This window comes from Emydura macquarii, unplaced genomic scaffold, assembly GCF_026122565.2.
Source record: "Emydura macquarii macquarii isolate MOO-44397 ecotype Brisbane River unplaced genomic scaffold, CSIRO-AGI_Emac_v2 contig_3477, whole genome shotgun sequence".
NCBI lineage: Eukaryota > Metazoa > Chordata > Testudines > Chelidae > Emydura > Emydura macquarii.
Genome location: NW_027133614.1, coordinates 4,258,452 through 4,274,315, shown reverse-complemented (window position 1 = coordinate 4,274,315; position 15,864 = coordinate 4,258,452). Strand labels below are relative to the sequence as shown.

General features: G+C 39.9%; 2 protein-coding genes across 3 annotated transcripts in view; one reads left to right on the top strand and one right to left on the bottom strand.

Annotated features, from left to right (window-relative positions):
* TPR (translocated promoter region, nuclear basket protein) overlaps positions 1–777 on the top strand; it is a 58,946-nt gene extending 58,169 nt beyond the window's left edge. For both annotated transcript variants that reach the window (XM_067535117.1, XM_067535116.1), the window contains exon 51: positions 559–777. In XM_067535117.1, coding sequence (XP_067391218.1) covers positions 559–614 — 56 coding nt within the window. In that variant the 3' untranslated portion in view covers positions 615–777. The remainder of the gene's footprint in view (positions 1–558) is intronic.
* Positions 766–15,307, bottom strand: PRG4 (proteoglycan 4). Its single transcript, XM_067535181.1, has 7 exons — positions 12,223–15,307; positions 9,875–9,961; positions 7,531–7,670; positions 3,646–3,802; positions 2,539–2,733; positions 2,200–2,325; positions 766–912 (listed from the first exon to the last, which is right to left on the bottom strand). Exons 1-7 carry the CDS (start codon positions 15,305–15,307, stop codon positions 791–793), a joined length of 3,912 nt encoding a protein of 1,303 aa, XP_067391282.1. The 3' UTR covers positions 766–790.
* Between the last annotated feature and the right edge of the window lie 557 nt (positions 15,308–15,864).

Below are 15,864 nucleotides of genomic sequence, written 5' to 3'. Positions count from 1 at the left end.
TTAAAGAAAATTAAGTGATTGAAGTTACAGCAGCTTATTATGTTAGTATTCTCCAGCTTTTACTTTGATTGCACTGGTGATTTTTAACTATAAACACCCCCTGCATAAAAAACACTACCTGGATTAAACTCATTCATCAATACATATATTAAATATTTTGCATACATACATGCTGATACTTCTGTTAACCTTCAGATTATTGTGGATTTAATGAAAAAAAATGCATTTATTGAACTGGAAGGAATTTCCATTGAAATCCCATTTATTGTCTCACAAGCAACCAAAAGGGTGGCTGTTGAAAAAGGAGGGTAACCTCTGCACCCATCATTGAGCATGCTGTAGTTATGGCTCTTCCGGCCCATGGAATGAAAGTCCAGGTCCAGAAGTGATATTGCACTCTCTTAAATGGCAACATTATAGTACCTTCTTGTTAGACCATTACAAAGAGAGAGAGACTATTAACAGAATATTCTATTGCACATGCATCTCCTCACCAATGTTTGATTATTGGAGCGGGGAAAAGTACTTGCATTAATACTCTTCTCTTTCCCTACCCAGGTGTAACACATGCAATGGGAGGCAGAGGAAGCCTTAACCGAGGCAATATTAGTTAAACGTTCTGTAAAGTAATTGGAGCTGTGTATACAGACTGTCAGATTGGCTACTGTTGCTTTAGTGTAATGATTGCAGCACTTAAGGCAGCATTTTGTATGTAGATTGATGTGCGCATATTTCAATGTCTTTATTAATAAAATTAGACAAACTGTCAAATTAAAATGGCTTCTTTCTTTCAAATCCTGTGATACAAATCATTTTTAGGACACTTATACCAGTCCTTGGATACTGTCTGCCCAGTCTGAGACGTAACCGATCTTGCTATTCTGCTGGCCACATTCACATTGTAATATTGATCTGCAATGAGAGAAGTGCAGTTTAAATGGAAAGTAAAAGGCCAGATACAGGAAATCTTTAGTACATAAAAAGCTCTTATTAATGCGTTGAGTTAACATCAAATGCCTGTTTCTCTTGACAGAACTGATATCATAATCACACTTGGTACACATGTAGTTGAGAGAGGCTTTAATATCAGTTTCTAGACAAAGCATTTCATTTTGACGTTTACTTTTTTTATTCACCCAAATTTCTGAGTATTGACAGATATCAGATCTTACCCAGTAACGGAGTTATAGCCAGCTTGAGCTTGGAGAACTACTTTGCCACTTAGTCCCCTTTTTAATAAAAGCCGTTCCCTTTAAAAAAAATATTGGCAACTTTTATCTCTTCACAAATACTACGTTGAAACTTTCATGCTCTTTAGAGTTATACTGTGAGATATGATTGCTTTCTGAAATCCAAACACAATTGATTCAAATACACTGAAGCATCCCTGAAGAAATTCTTCATATTCAGTTGTAGAATTGGGTGCACTTGAACAGATAGTGTCTTAAACAACTGAACAACTCTCAGCCAAAGAGTTGAGAATTAAGGGAAGAATGTTCTTTGTCTCTGCAGTGTTGTATGCCAGCACTTCTCTGGAGGGGCTAAAGAGTTTAAGCCTTTTCTTAAAACAAAACTGTAAAAGTGGCACCTTATTCCCCAGGTGTGCACTGTCCACTTATTTCATAGGCGTGAGAGGAACTGTCATACTGGATCAGACCAGAGGTGGTCCTAGTCCAGTATCCAATGCTTCAGGGGAAGGTGTAACAGCAAAATCCTTCAGTAGGCAGGATCCCATAACTGCACACAGGGAAAATTTCTCCTTAACCCCATTAGAGGTTGATTTATGCCCTGAAATACATGGACTTATATCCTGAACTATTTTAGTGAAATCCTGACTCCACTTGAAGTCAGTGGCAAAACTCCTACCAGTTCAGTGGTGTGAGGATTTCATTCTTGAATGTTTAGTCATTACAATAACAACTCCAGACAGTCTTGTTAACCCTATAAATGTCCATTCCTTTTTTTAATCTTATCCATGTGACACCTTGTGCCATGGAGTTCCACTGGCTGATCATTGTAAGTAGAAACATCCATCTATTCAGTGATTATGGGTGAAGTTTGAGTTATTAAAAAAAAATTTCAGCCTGAACCATAGCACTTAAGTTTCATCTTGCAGCAGAAAGGGTGGAAAACTTCACATTTCAGAACCCCACGCTTGCTTTTTTAAATTTGTGCTAATGTGTTTTAGCTTTAACTTACCCTTAGAGAAAACATAGTAATCAAAACCATCTGGCTTCCGGTAGTTAGGTATTGATATAGCTGAGTGGACTACTTTTGGAAATCCTCTCCAATAAGAATTTATTTTAATCTCATCGTGTAATATTCCTGCAGACAAGAAAATTGATTTGTTAGGAAAATATTAAAACATGGGCCATACAAAGCTGTAATTTGGTGAGAAGCTGAGAGAGAGAACAACTGCTAGGTTGACTAGATTTAAAAACATACATTCAAGAAGTTGAATAGATAACAAATGCTGTCCTTTAGAAACTATTAATTTTAAAATGAATATAAAGCCATTTAACATTAAATATAACTGACCAGTTGGATTGTGGTTGATTCTGAGAGTGTGGTACATGACTGGTGTGCGGTACATGATTTCTGATCTAATTGCGCGTTCAAAGCGTCTCCTCTTGATCACAGCTTTGGGTGTATACGCTGGATACCTAACATATACTTTCTTTTTGCACTTCTTGGCTGGTTCTTGATTGTAGATATAATGTTGAACACTGCCACCTGATACAGAAATTTGTTCCATTTGTAAAACAGTGGGATCAGAAATAAATGTCGTCACTACCCTCATATGAACTTGCTAGGCTTGGAAGATAAGAGCAACTTTGATGCACCTTTTAAAATGTGTCCAAATGCTATTGAAGAATCTTTCAGCTTTAAATGCCCAACCATTAGATATTCAACTTTGAAGTACAAAGCTAACACAATCTGGTTCTAACACTTGTAAGTGAAGTGTTTACTTCTGTGAGTATTTTTGTTAGTCAGTATGGACTACCCAGGGTAATAAGCACTATTCTGAGTAGTGAATGGGTAAGTCCCCTCGAGAGAGGGGAAAAAATGGTGAAATTGTAAGGCACGAGCCTGATGATGCAGGTTTTCTGCTGGCATAATTCCCATTCTTCAAGGGGACAGTAGGAGGTGTAACAAGACAAAAGACAACAGGATTGGGTCCATTTTACTTGCCAACTATTTTAATCCAAATAGCGCCTTCAAATGTTCCTGTGTAGATGCCATACCATTCAATTAAGTTCATGAAATGGCAAAAGCCAGTACTTTGCAATGAAAAAACCAGAACTGAGAAACAGTTCTATATATAGCTATGCGGTGAATAATCTATTTCAAGCCTTACCCATGCCTCATTAACTTGTGACTGGAATAGTGTTCAAATGATGGTAAAATTCTTCCTTATAACCCTATTCTGAAAACTATTTAAACTTGCATAAACCCTTTGGCATGCAGAGGCTGTCTCTGAAGTCCCAGATTAACTCAGGATCTTCTGGTGGGCTATGTACTCTTATCATCGCTTATCTGTTGCCAGACATGCAATCTTACTTGAAAGTGAAAGTAAGTTTTATTCCCAAGAGAAATAAACTGAGTACTTCTAACATTTGTAGATACCTTAAACATGAAACATACCTCTTTTGAAAAAATACACAGACTCTGGCCTATTCTTGTGTTGTGCTACTGAAAGAACTGCTGTTATTTTTCCATTTAATCCTGCAAATCCTTTTGCAATTTGTTTGGGATATCCCATATCCTTTACATCATTAGTGAAACGCCAGTATTGGGAACCCTGAGGATTTAAACAAATTTTTACTGCAGGAGAAAAAAAATGTCCATTGCTATAGATTAGACAGGCGTTTATGAAATCTACATCTAATTACTGTACATTATAAAACTGGCCAAAAAAATTCTAGTCTATCCATCAGAAAGAAAAGCTGCTGTATCTTATGTTGAAGAGAATACTTTGCAAGCTCCTTAAACTCACTTAGCGCATAAACCTTTTTACCTATATCTACATAGACTCTACCAGCAGCCACTTTGCTTTTGCGATATAAAGACTAAAGCTGAGTGCTGGGCGTCCTAGAGACGCCATGTTATACATCTATTATTTGACACTCACAATCACTCCCATTCAAACCACCAGACTAGTCTGTTTTCAAGGTCTGCATATTTTAGCCTGGCATGGTAGGCTGAAAACTGCTTCTAAAGCAGGGGTCTCTCCCTTTACCACTTCCGCTCCCTCCTCCCCCCTGAGGTTGGGGGGGCGCAGGGTGGGACCAGAGCTGCGTCTGGGCCGGGAGCCAGGGGCTGAGGCTAGATAGTAGTTGAGGGCAGTCTGGGGCCTGGTGCAGGGCCGGGAGTGGAACTGTGGCCAGTCCATGGTCAGGAGCTGTGGCTGGGTCTGGGGTTTGGGGCCTGGTGCAGGGCCAGGAGTGGAACTGTGGCCAGCCCACGGTCAGGGGCTGTGGCTGGGCCTGGGGCCAGGGCTGGAAACAGAACAGGGGCCAGGACTGGGGCCGCAGCTAGGAGCAGAGCCGTGGCTTGGGGTGAAACCGGAGCAGATCAGGGCTGGGTGAACCTCCTTCCCCAACCCCTGCCATCTCCCCCAAATGTTCCTCTGTCCCTGTCCCCCCCCCCCCACCCCACCCCCGACCTCTGTTCTAGAGTCCTAGTAAATATTTATATTACAGTAATGCCTAAAAGCCCCAGTCAAGATTAGGACCTTATTGTGCTGAGTATTGTACAAACACACACACATTGATAATTGCCACTCACAAATGAAGGGATGGGGATATAACAAAAGCAAATGAATATAGTGAAGAATTAGCATAGCTTTGTTAGGCAAGTCATGCAGATGTTCAGGGATAGGAGGTGCAATTAAGAACTTGCAGTGATCCCAGAGAGCTTGAGATGGGAAGACCGGGGAGGGAAAGATAAGGTGAAAACAGCGCTAATGACTCTCCAGTAATTAGTTGAATAAACAATTACATTTTATTAAGTAGGAACTTTGCACAGCTCATTTTTGCTCTTTTTTATACAGCACTGTGCTTTCCAGCAAAATGAGAGAATGTGTAACAATGAATTCAGGTTTTATGCTTAACTCTGCATTTCAAATTACTCTACTTAAGGAAGCAAACAAACTGCAACAGTTAGCACAACTGTAATCATTAGCATAATGGCACATGCAGTGATTTTCCAAAAGGGTGCTGGTGGCTGAGACAGATAAATTATCCTTGTGATAAAGGTGTGTAGGTTAAGGCTGGCTAAGGGGGTCCTTAAATGTTTTCTCCTGCTGTTCCCTTTATGTCTCTTATCTCCTGCCTGTTATAGTGCAGGGAGCAGGAGACCGAGCACAGCTGTTGCTGCTTTCCCTTCATTTGCATCATAAGGCAACCTGACTGTTCACTCCATTGGTATGTAGGCCCTGTGCCTTCCATTAGAGCCTGGGGGGAATTTTCATAGAATCATTTCCCTCTAAAAAGTTTAAACAAAACTGAAGCTTTTCAGCAGGAAAATTTGATACCCACAAGTGTGGATTTTACTGAGTAAATTTTTTAAAACGTCTTTGTTTCAAATTGATATGTTGAAACCATGAAAAATTTGTTTAGACTTTTGTTTTGTTTTTGGGAACCACCACCACCCACCCTGCCCCACTTTCTTACACTTTAACCTATGGAAATGCATATCCTCTGTGAGCTGCTTAGTTTCTATGCTGAAATTTGTCAGTTATTCAGTTTCTCAAAACTACCTACTATATTTGCCCTGTAAGAAAGGGGTATGGTTTTACAGTCTTTCATATGTGATCTGCTTATAAAAAAATGCCTTTTCAAAAAAAGCATTGTAGGGATCCATCTTTGAAATTTTATATTTATATTTAACCTCCAGCTCAACACTTGTTCATTTGACAAGTAATTTTTTTCTTAACTGCCAGTCCCTTAACCTCATGACTATAAAAGTTAAGTTGGGTTTGTGTGTTTTTCCTGCTTGTTTACCACAAGTAATAAAAACTTTGATTCAAATTTGACCCTGGCATACACCTGCGCAACCATACTGCTTTCAAATTATGCTGTTACCTCTGTGCAACCACATCATCATGTTACACAGGCTTCACTGAAGGTTGCAGTTTAAACATATTTAACAGCTCTGTTGATTCACAAGTCAACTCACTCCCTTAGCTGCACTGCCTCTACATTAGCAGCAAGATTAAAAAGTAGTGAAATCTTAGTTTTGTTACTGTAGTAAATAGAAGATTTTTTAAATTCAAATAAGCCAGTCTGTTGAGCAAGGAGCTTCAGAGTACAGTCACACTTACACTATTTGAGAAACACTGTTTTACTTGTTTTGTAGGAATTCTTGTCCTCCAGAGGGAATTGCATCAAACAACACTGCGTTACTTAAAGACACTCCTTTCTTGTTAGGAGCATTTTAAAAGTACTAGAAGACTGCACTCTATGTAGTTGTGCTTGTTATTACATTGCAGATGGCTTAGGCATCCCCCACCCATTTCCATTATTTGTTCACATATAACCCCTCCATCCCCATCAATTAATTCTGCCCTCACCAGCTTCATCACGTCTCCTCTTGTGGTTTTTCACCACCGCCCCTCCCCCGCTCCCAAGCCTGGGCACGTAGCAGGGTCCCTTCTTCCCCCTTCCCTGGCCAGGTGTTGCTGAAGGGGCACAGCAGAGGAGCCATCTTTCCTTTGCTCGCAGGAGGGGAGGAACAGACACCCTCTCTGAGCTGCTGGGCTTTTTCTGGTTGCCCTTTCCCTGTGAAAGCGCTGTGGGGAGTGAGGGGGTGGAGAGCTCTGCCTGGCTGCAGTACTTCAGGACGCAGGCAAGTGGAGAAAACAGCCAAAGAGGGTTTTTCCCTCAGATGGTGCTAAAAATGTAGGCACCTCAGCAACTTCTTAGAAAATCTCTTTCCTGGGTCTGCAGCCCAGTGCCCTTTAAGAACTGTACATAACCTACAAATGACAGGAAGAGCACTGCATTGTCTGCTGGAAAGAGGCTTTTTGTCTTGCTACAGTGCCTGGGCTCATTCTGCTTGTTTCAGGTTCTTACCTCAGTCAGGCAACTGGAAAAGAAACCATGTTAAGGCATCCTGGGAGCCTGAGTGTCACAGCCCACACACAGCTGCAGCTTGTTAATTCTAGTAGATGGCTCTACCATGGTTTCAGTAGTCCATTTTACATCCATATAATGAAGGTTCGTGCACATGAAAGGATCCAGACTGACAATGTCGGACTGATATCCTCTCGGCCACAGCAGCGAAAGCTATCCTACATACTCCTTAACTGCCTCAGTAGGGTTAATTCAGTCACCATGTCCACTCAGTCCTTGACCTTTTTCATCTGATTGCCAAGGGGGATACTAATTAAGGCGAATGGGGGAATCAGACATGACCTCTATTTCTTTAGCCATTCAGCCTTTCACTGGTTTCTCATTTTTACAGGCATCAACCAAATTAAATCGTTTAAACACTCAAACTAAGTAAGATAGTTAGTAAGTAACTAACCTTAAAGAAGAAGGTTTTGCCATCACAGTTGCATCTGGAAAAGACAGTATCGATGGGGGATGGAATTCCCCACCCCTCAGTGATTTTACGAGGGGATACTGTTGGCTGCCTAGATGAATCCAGCAGCCAATAGTAATGATCTGCAAAATAAAAAGCACTAACCTTGAAAAACCTCACTAAAGTGCACCATTTTGCCCCTTACTTAAACTTTTATTTTTAGAAAATGCCATGTATAAATTAATTCTAAAGCATAGAATCAAGGACCACAGAGCCACCCTCTTCTCTTTGAAATGGCATGACAGAATGTGCCATCCTGCATGCCCAAGGGAACAGAGAATGCTCAACACCTAGCATGCTCAGCCTCTCCAGCTAATTGTAGTTCCTAAAGCCCCAGAACACCAGCTAGAAAAGTAATGTTCAGCAAGCTTGAGGGAGAACCCAGAAGGTCTGCCTAATAATAATCTGAGTGGCTGAGAGCAGGACAGGCTGTGCAGTGCTGGGCCACAAAAGAGGAGGAGGAGTTTGACTTGGCAGAACAGGCAACCACCCACCCAGAATTTCCTTCCTGTGGCTGGGATCACTTAGCCACATGCATGAGCTTGGAAGCCTGCGCAAACACACTGTTTGGGGAAAGGGCACAGAAAGTGCACAGCCCCTTTGTTGCTCAGTGTAAAGTGCACAGACCCTTTGTTGCTCAATGTGGACTAGGAGACCTGCAATCTACATTGGCTTCCCAGCAAGAGGAACCCACCCACCCAGCCATCTTGTAGCACCTAGCTTCACAGGGAGGCTTCACCCTAAGCTAGCTGTCCTCAAACAGCCCAGGTGCAGAATGCTTTGAATGGGAAAAAGAGCCAGCACTTGCCATCACCCTTCACACTCATCAAGCCACACATTAAGGTCAACTAGGAACTCTCAGATTCCATCATTCAGCAGGGGAAGTCTAATTCCCCACCTCTATTGTTAGGCCTCCTCAACTGTGAGTACTGTCTATTTATGCTATGTGTAGTCTTATGTAGAAAAGGGATCAGGGGTGAGAGAAGGCCTACTCTGAAGAAGTCTTTTGTGCTTCATGGCCAGTTGGGCTCATGTGAATTCAATAGCTTCTGTTGGTGACCCCAAGCACCCACAGGGTAGTCAGCTGGGTGTCACTCCAAGGGCTGTAGGTAGAGTCTTGGGCTGCTTTCACTTTATTATTTGTTTTGTTTGTGGGATGCTGGTCCTATTTAATTATTAGAGGAGATACGATTATTCTGCGGGATAATGTGTCTGATTATTACTGTGGAGTTACTTATATATTTGCATCTTAATTACCTTTGATTTCTATGCCTTTTTTCCCCATCTCTGCTGCTATCTATACCTCTTATTTTAACTCTTCCCTTTTCTCTGTTAGTTTCTTAAAGTCATCTGGTCCTTGATTCCTATAAAGTTTAATAATTGTTAATGGGGGGCTGTATGTTCATGTATTCATCATTCACTAGGAGCAGGCAGAGTTAAAAGATTAGAGGAGGGAGCACTAGTGGAAGTGGGGAAGTTATTAGTGAAGGATGGAAATTGAGATTGGAGAGGGTGAAGGCATGAATTGGGAATCTGGGGGGCCTGCAGAGAAATTTCCATGGTTTTTCTGTAGCTCATATCCTACTTAGTTCAGTTTTATTGTGCCATGTGTAGTTGTCACCAAAGTTATTCTTCATTACTTCAGCTCCCATTCAGTACAATAATACCTATGTTTTGTTTGGTTTGGTAAAGCAATTTATTTTTACACTGATCCCATAGTTGCTATTACAGGCAGTCTCCATACTCAAGTAGATATTCCTGTATCAGTTACATCTAGAAGGTTTACTTCACCACTATAAGGACTAGAGAATTTTTTTGAGTGAAATCTTAAATTATTGCAATGTTTATGCTCCAGAATCTAAGAATGATGTACTATATGCAGCAAAATAAGTGTCTGATAATTACATTATATTGGGTTCCTATCTGTAACACATAATATAAAATGAACCTCTGGAGGTGGAACTTTTTGAGATTCAACTAATTGCTTGAAACACATCAAAATGCATCACATGACATTTTCATTATATTTTTACATTACAGTCCTGGGTAGTGATTTGGATAGAGCACCACCCCTAAAGGCAAATACTTTGCCAGGACCTCTGTCTAACTAATTGTGAGGGCCTGAAATCTCTATTGAGCTGTTGCATCCTTTTGGCATCAGGAAGTGGACTTATAGACAATAGACCAAATATTTATTATCTGATCATTAGGAAATGCCAAAAAGTTAGTATTTAATTAAAACATAAGTCAAGGGGTGAAAATATTAAACATTCAATAGACCACTCACCTCGGAATACAGCTAATGTTCCATTTGGTAATGCAACAATTCCATTTGCTGGTTTTCCGTTACACAAATTCTTAGCGTCTTGTTCATCTGGTAAAAAAATAATTAGTGTATATTTTTTATTTAAATGAAATTGAAGCTCAAAGAATAATTTAAAATGTCAGAGGATTGTAAAATAAGATAAACCTCTTGTTAATGGTTTAACCTCTTGTAAACTCTTTTAGTTCATTATTTATTGAAGTGTGCATAGGGAAACCTAGATTGTATATTCATCAACTTATTACATGATAAAAAAGGCATAAAAATGAAACTTTGAATAAGAATGCTGCAGACAAGTACCATTCCTTCTTAGTATTTGAGAATATTCAAGATCCAGGGTTCTGATTCCTGTATCTAATATTTATGTTGCAATTATTTGCAATTATTCATTTGAGTTATGTTCTCCAAAGTTTTAACCTTGATGTTTGTTACCTAAGAATATAAAGTCTGATATTTTTATAGCATTCTATAGTTTTTGTTTTCTTAATATGTTCAACATTTGGGTAGAATTTTAACTATACCATAATAAATAACCAAATGAATTAGGCCTCACATAAAACTCATATTTAATTCTATATTCCTTTTCCGTTGGGATACAGAAAAATTGTTGTAGTGGATTGTTCTTCTTTGTTTAAATACTTTCTTTAAAAACAGTGCTTATTTGAAAAAGTATAAACGGGCTGAAATATTGTGCATTGGGTAAATGGATTTAGGTCAGATAAGAATTAACTCAAACTGTTGTCCAGAAATCTCTGACAGAAATTTGAAGGGGAAAAAAAAAACCCTCATCTGTTTTGTTTTGTTCAAGTTTTCACAGTTTTCTGTACTTAGGGTTTTAGCTGGGATTAGAAACAGAAAAACTGCAGGAAATTTTCAAACCTGCAAAGTATATCTGATCTGTCTCAAACGAAGAAGTCGTGAAAATGTTTTTCTTGTTTCCTCATTCATTCACATAGATAGAGCAGATATAGATATAGGCTTAGATCCTCAAATGTACTTAGGCATTTAGTTCCAATTGATTTCAACTACCCATTGGCTTGCACCTCATGCTGTCATGCACATCAATGCAAAGTGGATGCAAAACCACATCAGAATCCTCCACTCATAAGTGTGAAGGAAATGGACACCATGTAGTGCTTCCTGTAGCTCTTTCTCCCCCCTTATGAATGAGTATAGGTGTAGTTCAAGTTACATAATCATAAAGGATGGGTGAATACTCTACTCATAGACTCTAAGGTCAGAAGAGACTATAATGATCATCTAGTTTGGCCTCCTGCACAACGCAGCCCACAGAACCTCACCCACACACTCCTGTAATAAACCTCTAACCTATGATTGAGTTATTAAAGTCCTCAAATCATGGTTTAAAAACTTTAAGGTACATAGAATCCACCAGCAAGTGACCCATGCCCCATGCTACAGCGGAAGGCAAAAAACCCCCAGAGCTTTTGCCAATCTGTCCAAGGGGAAAAGTCCTTCCCGACCCTAAATATGGTGATAAGTTAAACCCTGAGCATGTGGGCAAGACTCACCAGCCAGACATCCAAGAAAGAATTCTCTGTAACAACTCAGACCCCATCCCATCTAACATCCCTTCACAGGTCATTGGTCAAAGATCAGTCAATTGCCAAAACAGGCTGTCCATCATACCATCCCCTCCATAAAAGTATCAAGCTCAATTACTCTGGTATTTGGATTTACAATAGGTCTAGTAGTGCTTAGGTGTAGCAAAATATTCAGGAATATGTGAATTTGGAAAACTGTCTAAGGAAAATAATAGGGTTAAGATGTAATTAAAATAGAACAGATAGTGAGTGAAAGAGCAGTATTGCAGCTGGAAGGAGACCGGAGGGAAAGGGTTTCTTGTTTTTTATTGTGGATATCCATGCAAAATGGCTGTCAGATTAGGTCACATGACGATAGGGTGACCAGATAGCAAGTGTGAAAAATCAGAATAGGGATTGGGGTGTAATAGGCGCCTATATAAGACAAAGCCCTGAATATGAGGACTGTCCCTATAATATCGGGACTGTCCCTATAAAATCATCTGGTACATCTGGTCACCCTACATATTTAATAGTTGAAATTCAGTCAATGACTTGCTGGAATATTTTCATGAGACTTGGAAGCCTCCCTCTAGCCTTATTCCCTGACCCTGTTTGTTTCATATGTTCCCTGGTACTTCCAGTCAGTGTTCCCAGTAATTTCTTCAGAAAAAAATGGTTCCTAATATGGAGACATGCTCTGGCTATATGAGACAATCAGTTTGTTCATCTCTATAAACATAAATGTTACAATTATAAGAAATGTACCTTTGTAAAATATTGTTGTGTTGATCTTGTCCTGTAGTTTAGAGTCTATGTATATAGCAGGGCTTCTTTCAGGAGCTTTAGTTGAATAAGATATTGAATGTGTTTTAGTGGGGATAGATGTGATTTCTCTTCTTTCTTCAGTCCTTGAGGTTCTGAATCCACTTGGCAAGGTGGAAGTATGATGCACATCCCTCTCAACTGTAAAGGTTGAAGTCACTATTGTATGTTTTACTGAAGTATTTGTGTTCATAGATATAGGACTTTCCTTGGTGATTTCTTTATCTGAAACAAGATCAATATTAGTATTTGTTGTAACGCCATGTGACGTTTCTTGTTTTTGAGGGATAGCTGAATTAGATTTTGTTGTTGCCCGTAGTATTTTTGTAATGGTTTCCAACCTATTGTTTTCATCATTGCCAATAGGTGTACCTCTCAGTGGAGCAACAGAAGTTGTGAATGGGATTGCTGGGTCTACAGAGTCATCTTGTTTCGTAGAGTTAGGATTTTGATTGGGTCCCTCATAAGGATCAGGAATTTCTTTAGGGTCTTCTGTGTTTCTGTGAGGGAAATTACTGTCTGTACCAGGCACTGGATTAATTGCAGTGGGGCCTGAATTATGTATAGGTTTCTCCTGCTCAGGAGTAACTGGGTGGGTAGCTGGTTTCTGAGTCAAAGAAGGGGTGATAACAATCTTGGAAGTTTGTAATTTTTCAGTTGTAGACTGTGTTGTGCTCTTCTGGGTAGTGGAATCTCTAGTGTATGTATTTCCAGCGATGTGTTTGGTTTCAGTCATCTCCTTGGAAAAAGAAGTTGTTGTAGATGCTCTAGTAACGGTGGAAGTTTCTATTGTGGGTTTTATATGGACTTTTGTTTCGATGAGTTCTTTAGGCTGAGTGGTAGTAAGGTCTCTGGGTGCAGTAGCAGTAATTTGTATCATAGGCTTTGTGTTTTTTTCATGTTCATTGGTGTGTTTGGCAGTAGCTTTTACTGGGGTTTGAGTGACAGTGGTACCAGGTTGATCAGGTTTTTCCTGGGAGCCTTTAGCAGTAGCTTTAGAGGCAGTCACTGTTTCTTTAGTGACAGTACTGGTTGCTGTGTCTCTTTTATCTGTGATTGTTGTTTCTTTATCTGTAGCTGTCCCTTTGATAGCAGTTGTTACCTCTTTTTTATCAGCAGTAGAGGTCTCTCTAGTGGCAATATCCGTTTCTTTTTTATTTGCCATACTTATCTCTTGGATAACAGTCGTTAACTCTTTTTTCTCTTCAATTGTTGTTGCTTTGGTAGCAGTAGTTTTCTGTCTATTATCTACAGTCTCTTCTTTATCTGCCGTAGTCAAATCTATAGCTACAGTTGTTACTTTAGCATCAGTAGGTGTCTGTTTAGTGGTAGTTTGTGTCTTTTTAACTGTTCTCGTTCTGTCCAATGTATCCGTTGTCATTACAGATTTTTTAGCTGCAATAGTTACTGGTTTAGCTTTGGTTGTTACAGTCTGTCTGTATGCTATAGTCGTGTCTTTTTCACCTGTTGTCATTATATTGACTTCAGCTACAGTAGTTGTGTCTTTTTTATCTGCTGTTGACTTTACAGTCTCTTTGTCCGCAGCAGTTGTGTCTTTTTTACCTGTGGTGGTTAGAGTATCTTTAGTGTCTGTTCTAAGTGCTCTTGTTATAGTCTCTCTAGCTGCAACAGTTGGGGCTATTTTACCTGTTGTGTCTTTTTCAGCTGTAGTCATTACAAACTCTGTGTTCATGGGAGTTGTGTCTTTTTTATCTGTGGTTGTTTTGTCTCTCTCATCTGTTGTCACATTTTCTTTGTCCACAGTAGTTGTATCTTTTTTACCTGCTGCTGTTACAGTCTCTTTAATTTTTGTAGTCCTGTCTGTTCTAGGTGCTCTTGTTACAGTCTTCCTAGCTGCAACAGTTGTGGCTGTTTTAGCTGCTGCTGTTACAGTCTGTGTCTCTACAGTAATTGTGTCTTTTTTATCAGTTACGTCTATTTCATCGGTAGTCATTACATTCTCTGTGTCCACAGGAGTTTTGTCTTTTTTACCTATGGTGGTTTTGTGTCTCTCCTCTGTTGTCACATTTTCTTTGGCCACATTAGTTGTATCTTTTTTATCTGCTGCTGTTACGGTGTCTTTAATTTCTGTAGTTGTGTTTGTTCTAGGTGCTCTTGTTACAGTCTTCCTAGATGCAGTAGGTGTGTCTTTTTTAGTTGTTAAGTCTTTTTCATCTGGAGTCAATATAATCTCTTCACCTACTGTGGTTATGTTTTTTTTATCTGCTGCTGTTGTGTCTTTTTCATTTGTTGTTGTTATAGTGTCTTTGTCCCCAATAGTTGTGTGTCTTTTATCTGTTGTTTTTACAGTGTCTTTAGCTGCCACAGGGGTGAGTGTTTTAGCTGTTCTTACACTCTCTCTCTGTGCAATAGTTGTGAATCTATCTGTTATGGTTATTGTTCCTCTGTCTGTTGTAGTTTTTGTGTCTTGCTTTTCTGTTGTGTCTTTATGTGTTGTTATAGTCTCTTTAACTGCAATATTCATATCATTTTTATCTGTTGTCTCTATGACTGTAGGTGTGTCTCTTTTAGCTGTTGTCATTGCCATTCTAGCAGCACTAGTTGTGTTTCTTGTAGCAGTTGTTGCTTCCCTAGCTACTGTAGTCATGTCTTTTTTAGCTGTTGCCATTACCGCCGTAGCTGCAGTAGCTGTGTCACTTTTAGCTGTTGCTGTTGTCTTTCTAGAAGAACTAGTTGTGTTTCTGGTCATTGCTGTTGCTTCCCTAGCTGCTGTAGTCATGTCTCTTTTAGCTGTTGTCATTACCGTCATAGCTGCAGTAGTTGTGTCACTTTTAGCTGTTGCTGTTGTCTTTCTAGAAGAACTAGTTGTGTTTCTGGTAGCTGCTGTTGCTTCCCTAGCTGCTGTAGTCATGTCTCTTTTAGCTGTTGTCATTACCGTCATAGCTGCAGTAGTTGTGTCACTTTTAGCTGCTGCAGGTGTGTCTCTTTTAGCTGTTGCTGTTGTCTTTCTAGCAGCACTAGTTGTGTTTCTGGTAGCTGCTGTTGCTTCCCTAGCTGCTGTAGTCATGTCTGTTTTAGCTGTTGTTGTTACTGTCATAGCTGCAGTAGTGTGTCACTTTAGCTGTTGTCATTCTAGCAGCACTAGTTGTGTTTCTTGTAGCAGCTGTTGCTTCCCTAGCTGCTGTAGTCATGTCTGTTTTAGCTGTTGTTGTTACTGTCATAGCTGCAGTAGCTGTGTCACTTTTAGCTGTTGCCATTGCCATTCTAGCAGCACTAGTGTTGCTGTTGTCTTTCTAGTAGCTGTTGTTGGTCTTGCCTTCCCTAGCTGCTGTAGTCATGTCTCTTTTAGCTGTTGTCGTTACTGCCATAGCTGCAGTAGTTGTGTCACTTTTAGCTGTGCAGGTGTCATTCTGTTGCTTTCTAGCACACTAGTTGTGTTTCTTGTAGCAGCTGTTGCTTCCCTTGCTGCTGTAGTCATGTCTGTTTTAGCTGTTGTTGTTACTGTCATAGCTGCAGTAGCTGTGTCACTTTTAGCTGTTGCCATTGCCATTCTAGCAGCACTAGTTGTGTTTCTGGTAGCTGTTGTTGCTTCCCTAGCTACTGTAGTCATGTCTTTTTTAGCTG

Excerpts from the sequence above, each read along its gene's own strand:
- PRG4 (XM_067535181.1), bottom strand. The coding sequence starts at position 15,307 with ATGACTACAGCAGCTAGGGAAGCAACAGCAGCTACCAGAAACACAACT. Across the intron at positions 7,671-9,874 it reads AACATTAGCTGTATTCCGAG|ATCATTACTATTGGCTGCTG; the intron begins GTGAGTGGTCTA and ends TTTATTTTGCAG. Across the intron at positions 3,803-7,530 it reads GCAAAACCTTCTTCTTTAAG|GGTTCCCAATACTGGCGTTT; the intron begins GTTAGTTACTTA and ends TTAAATCCTCAG.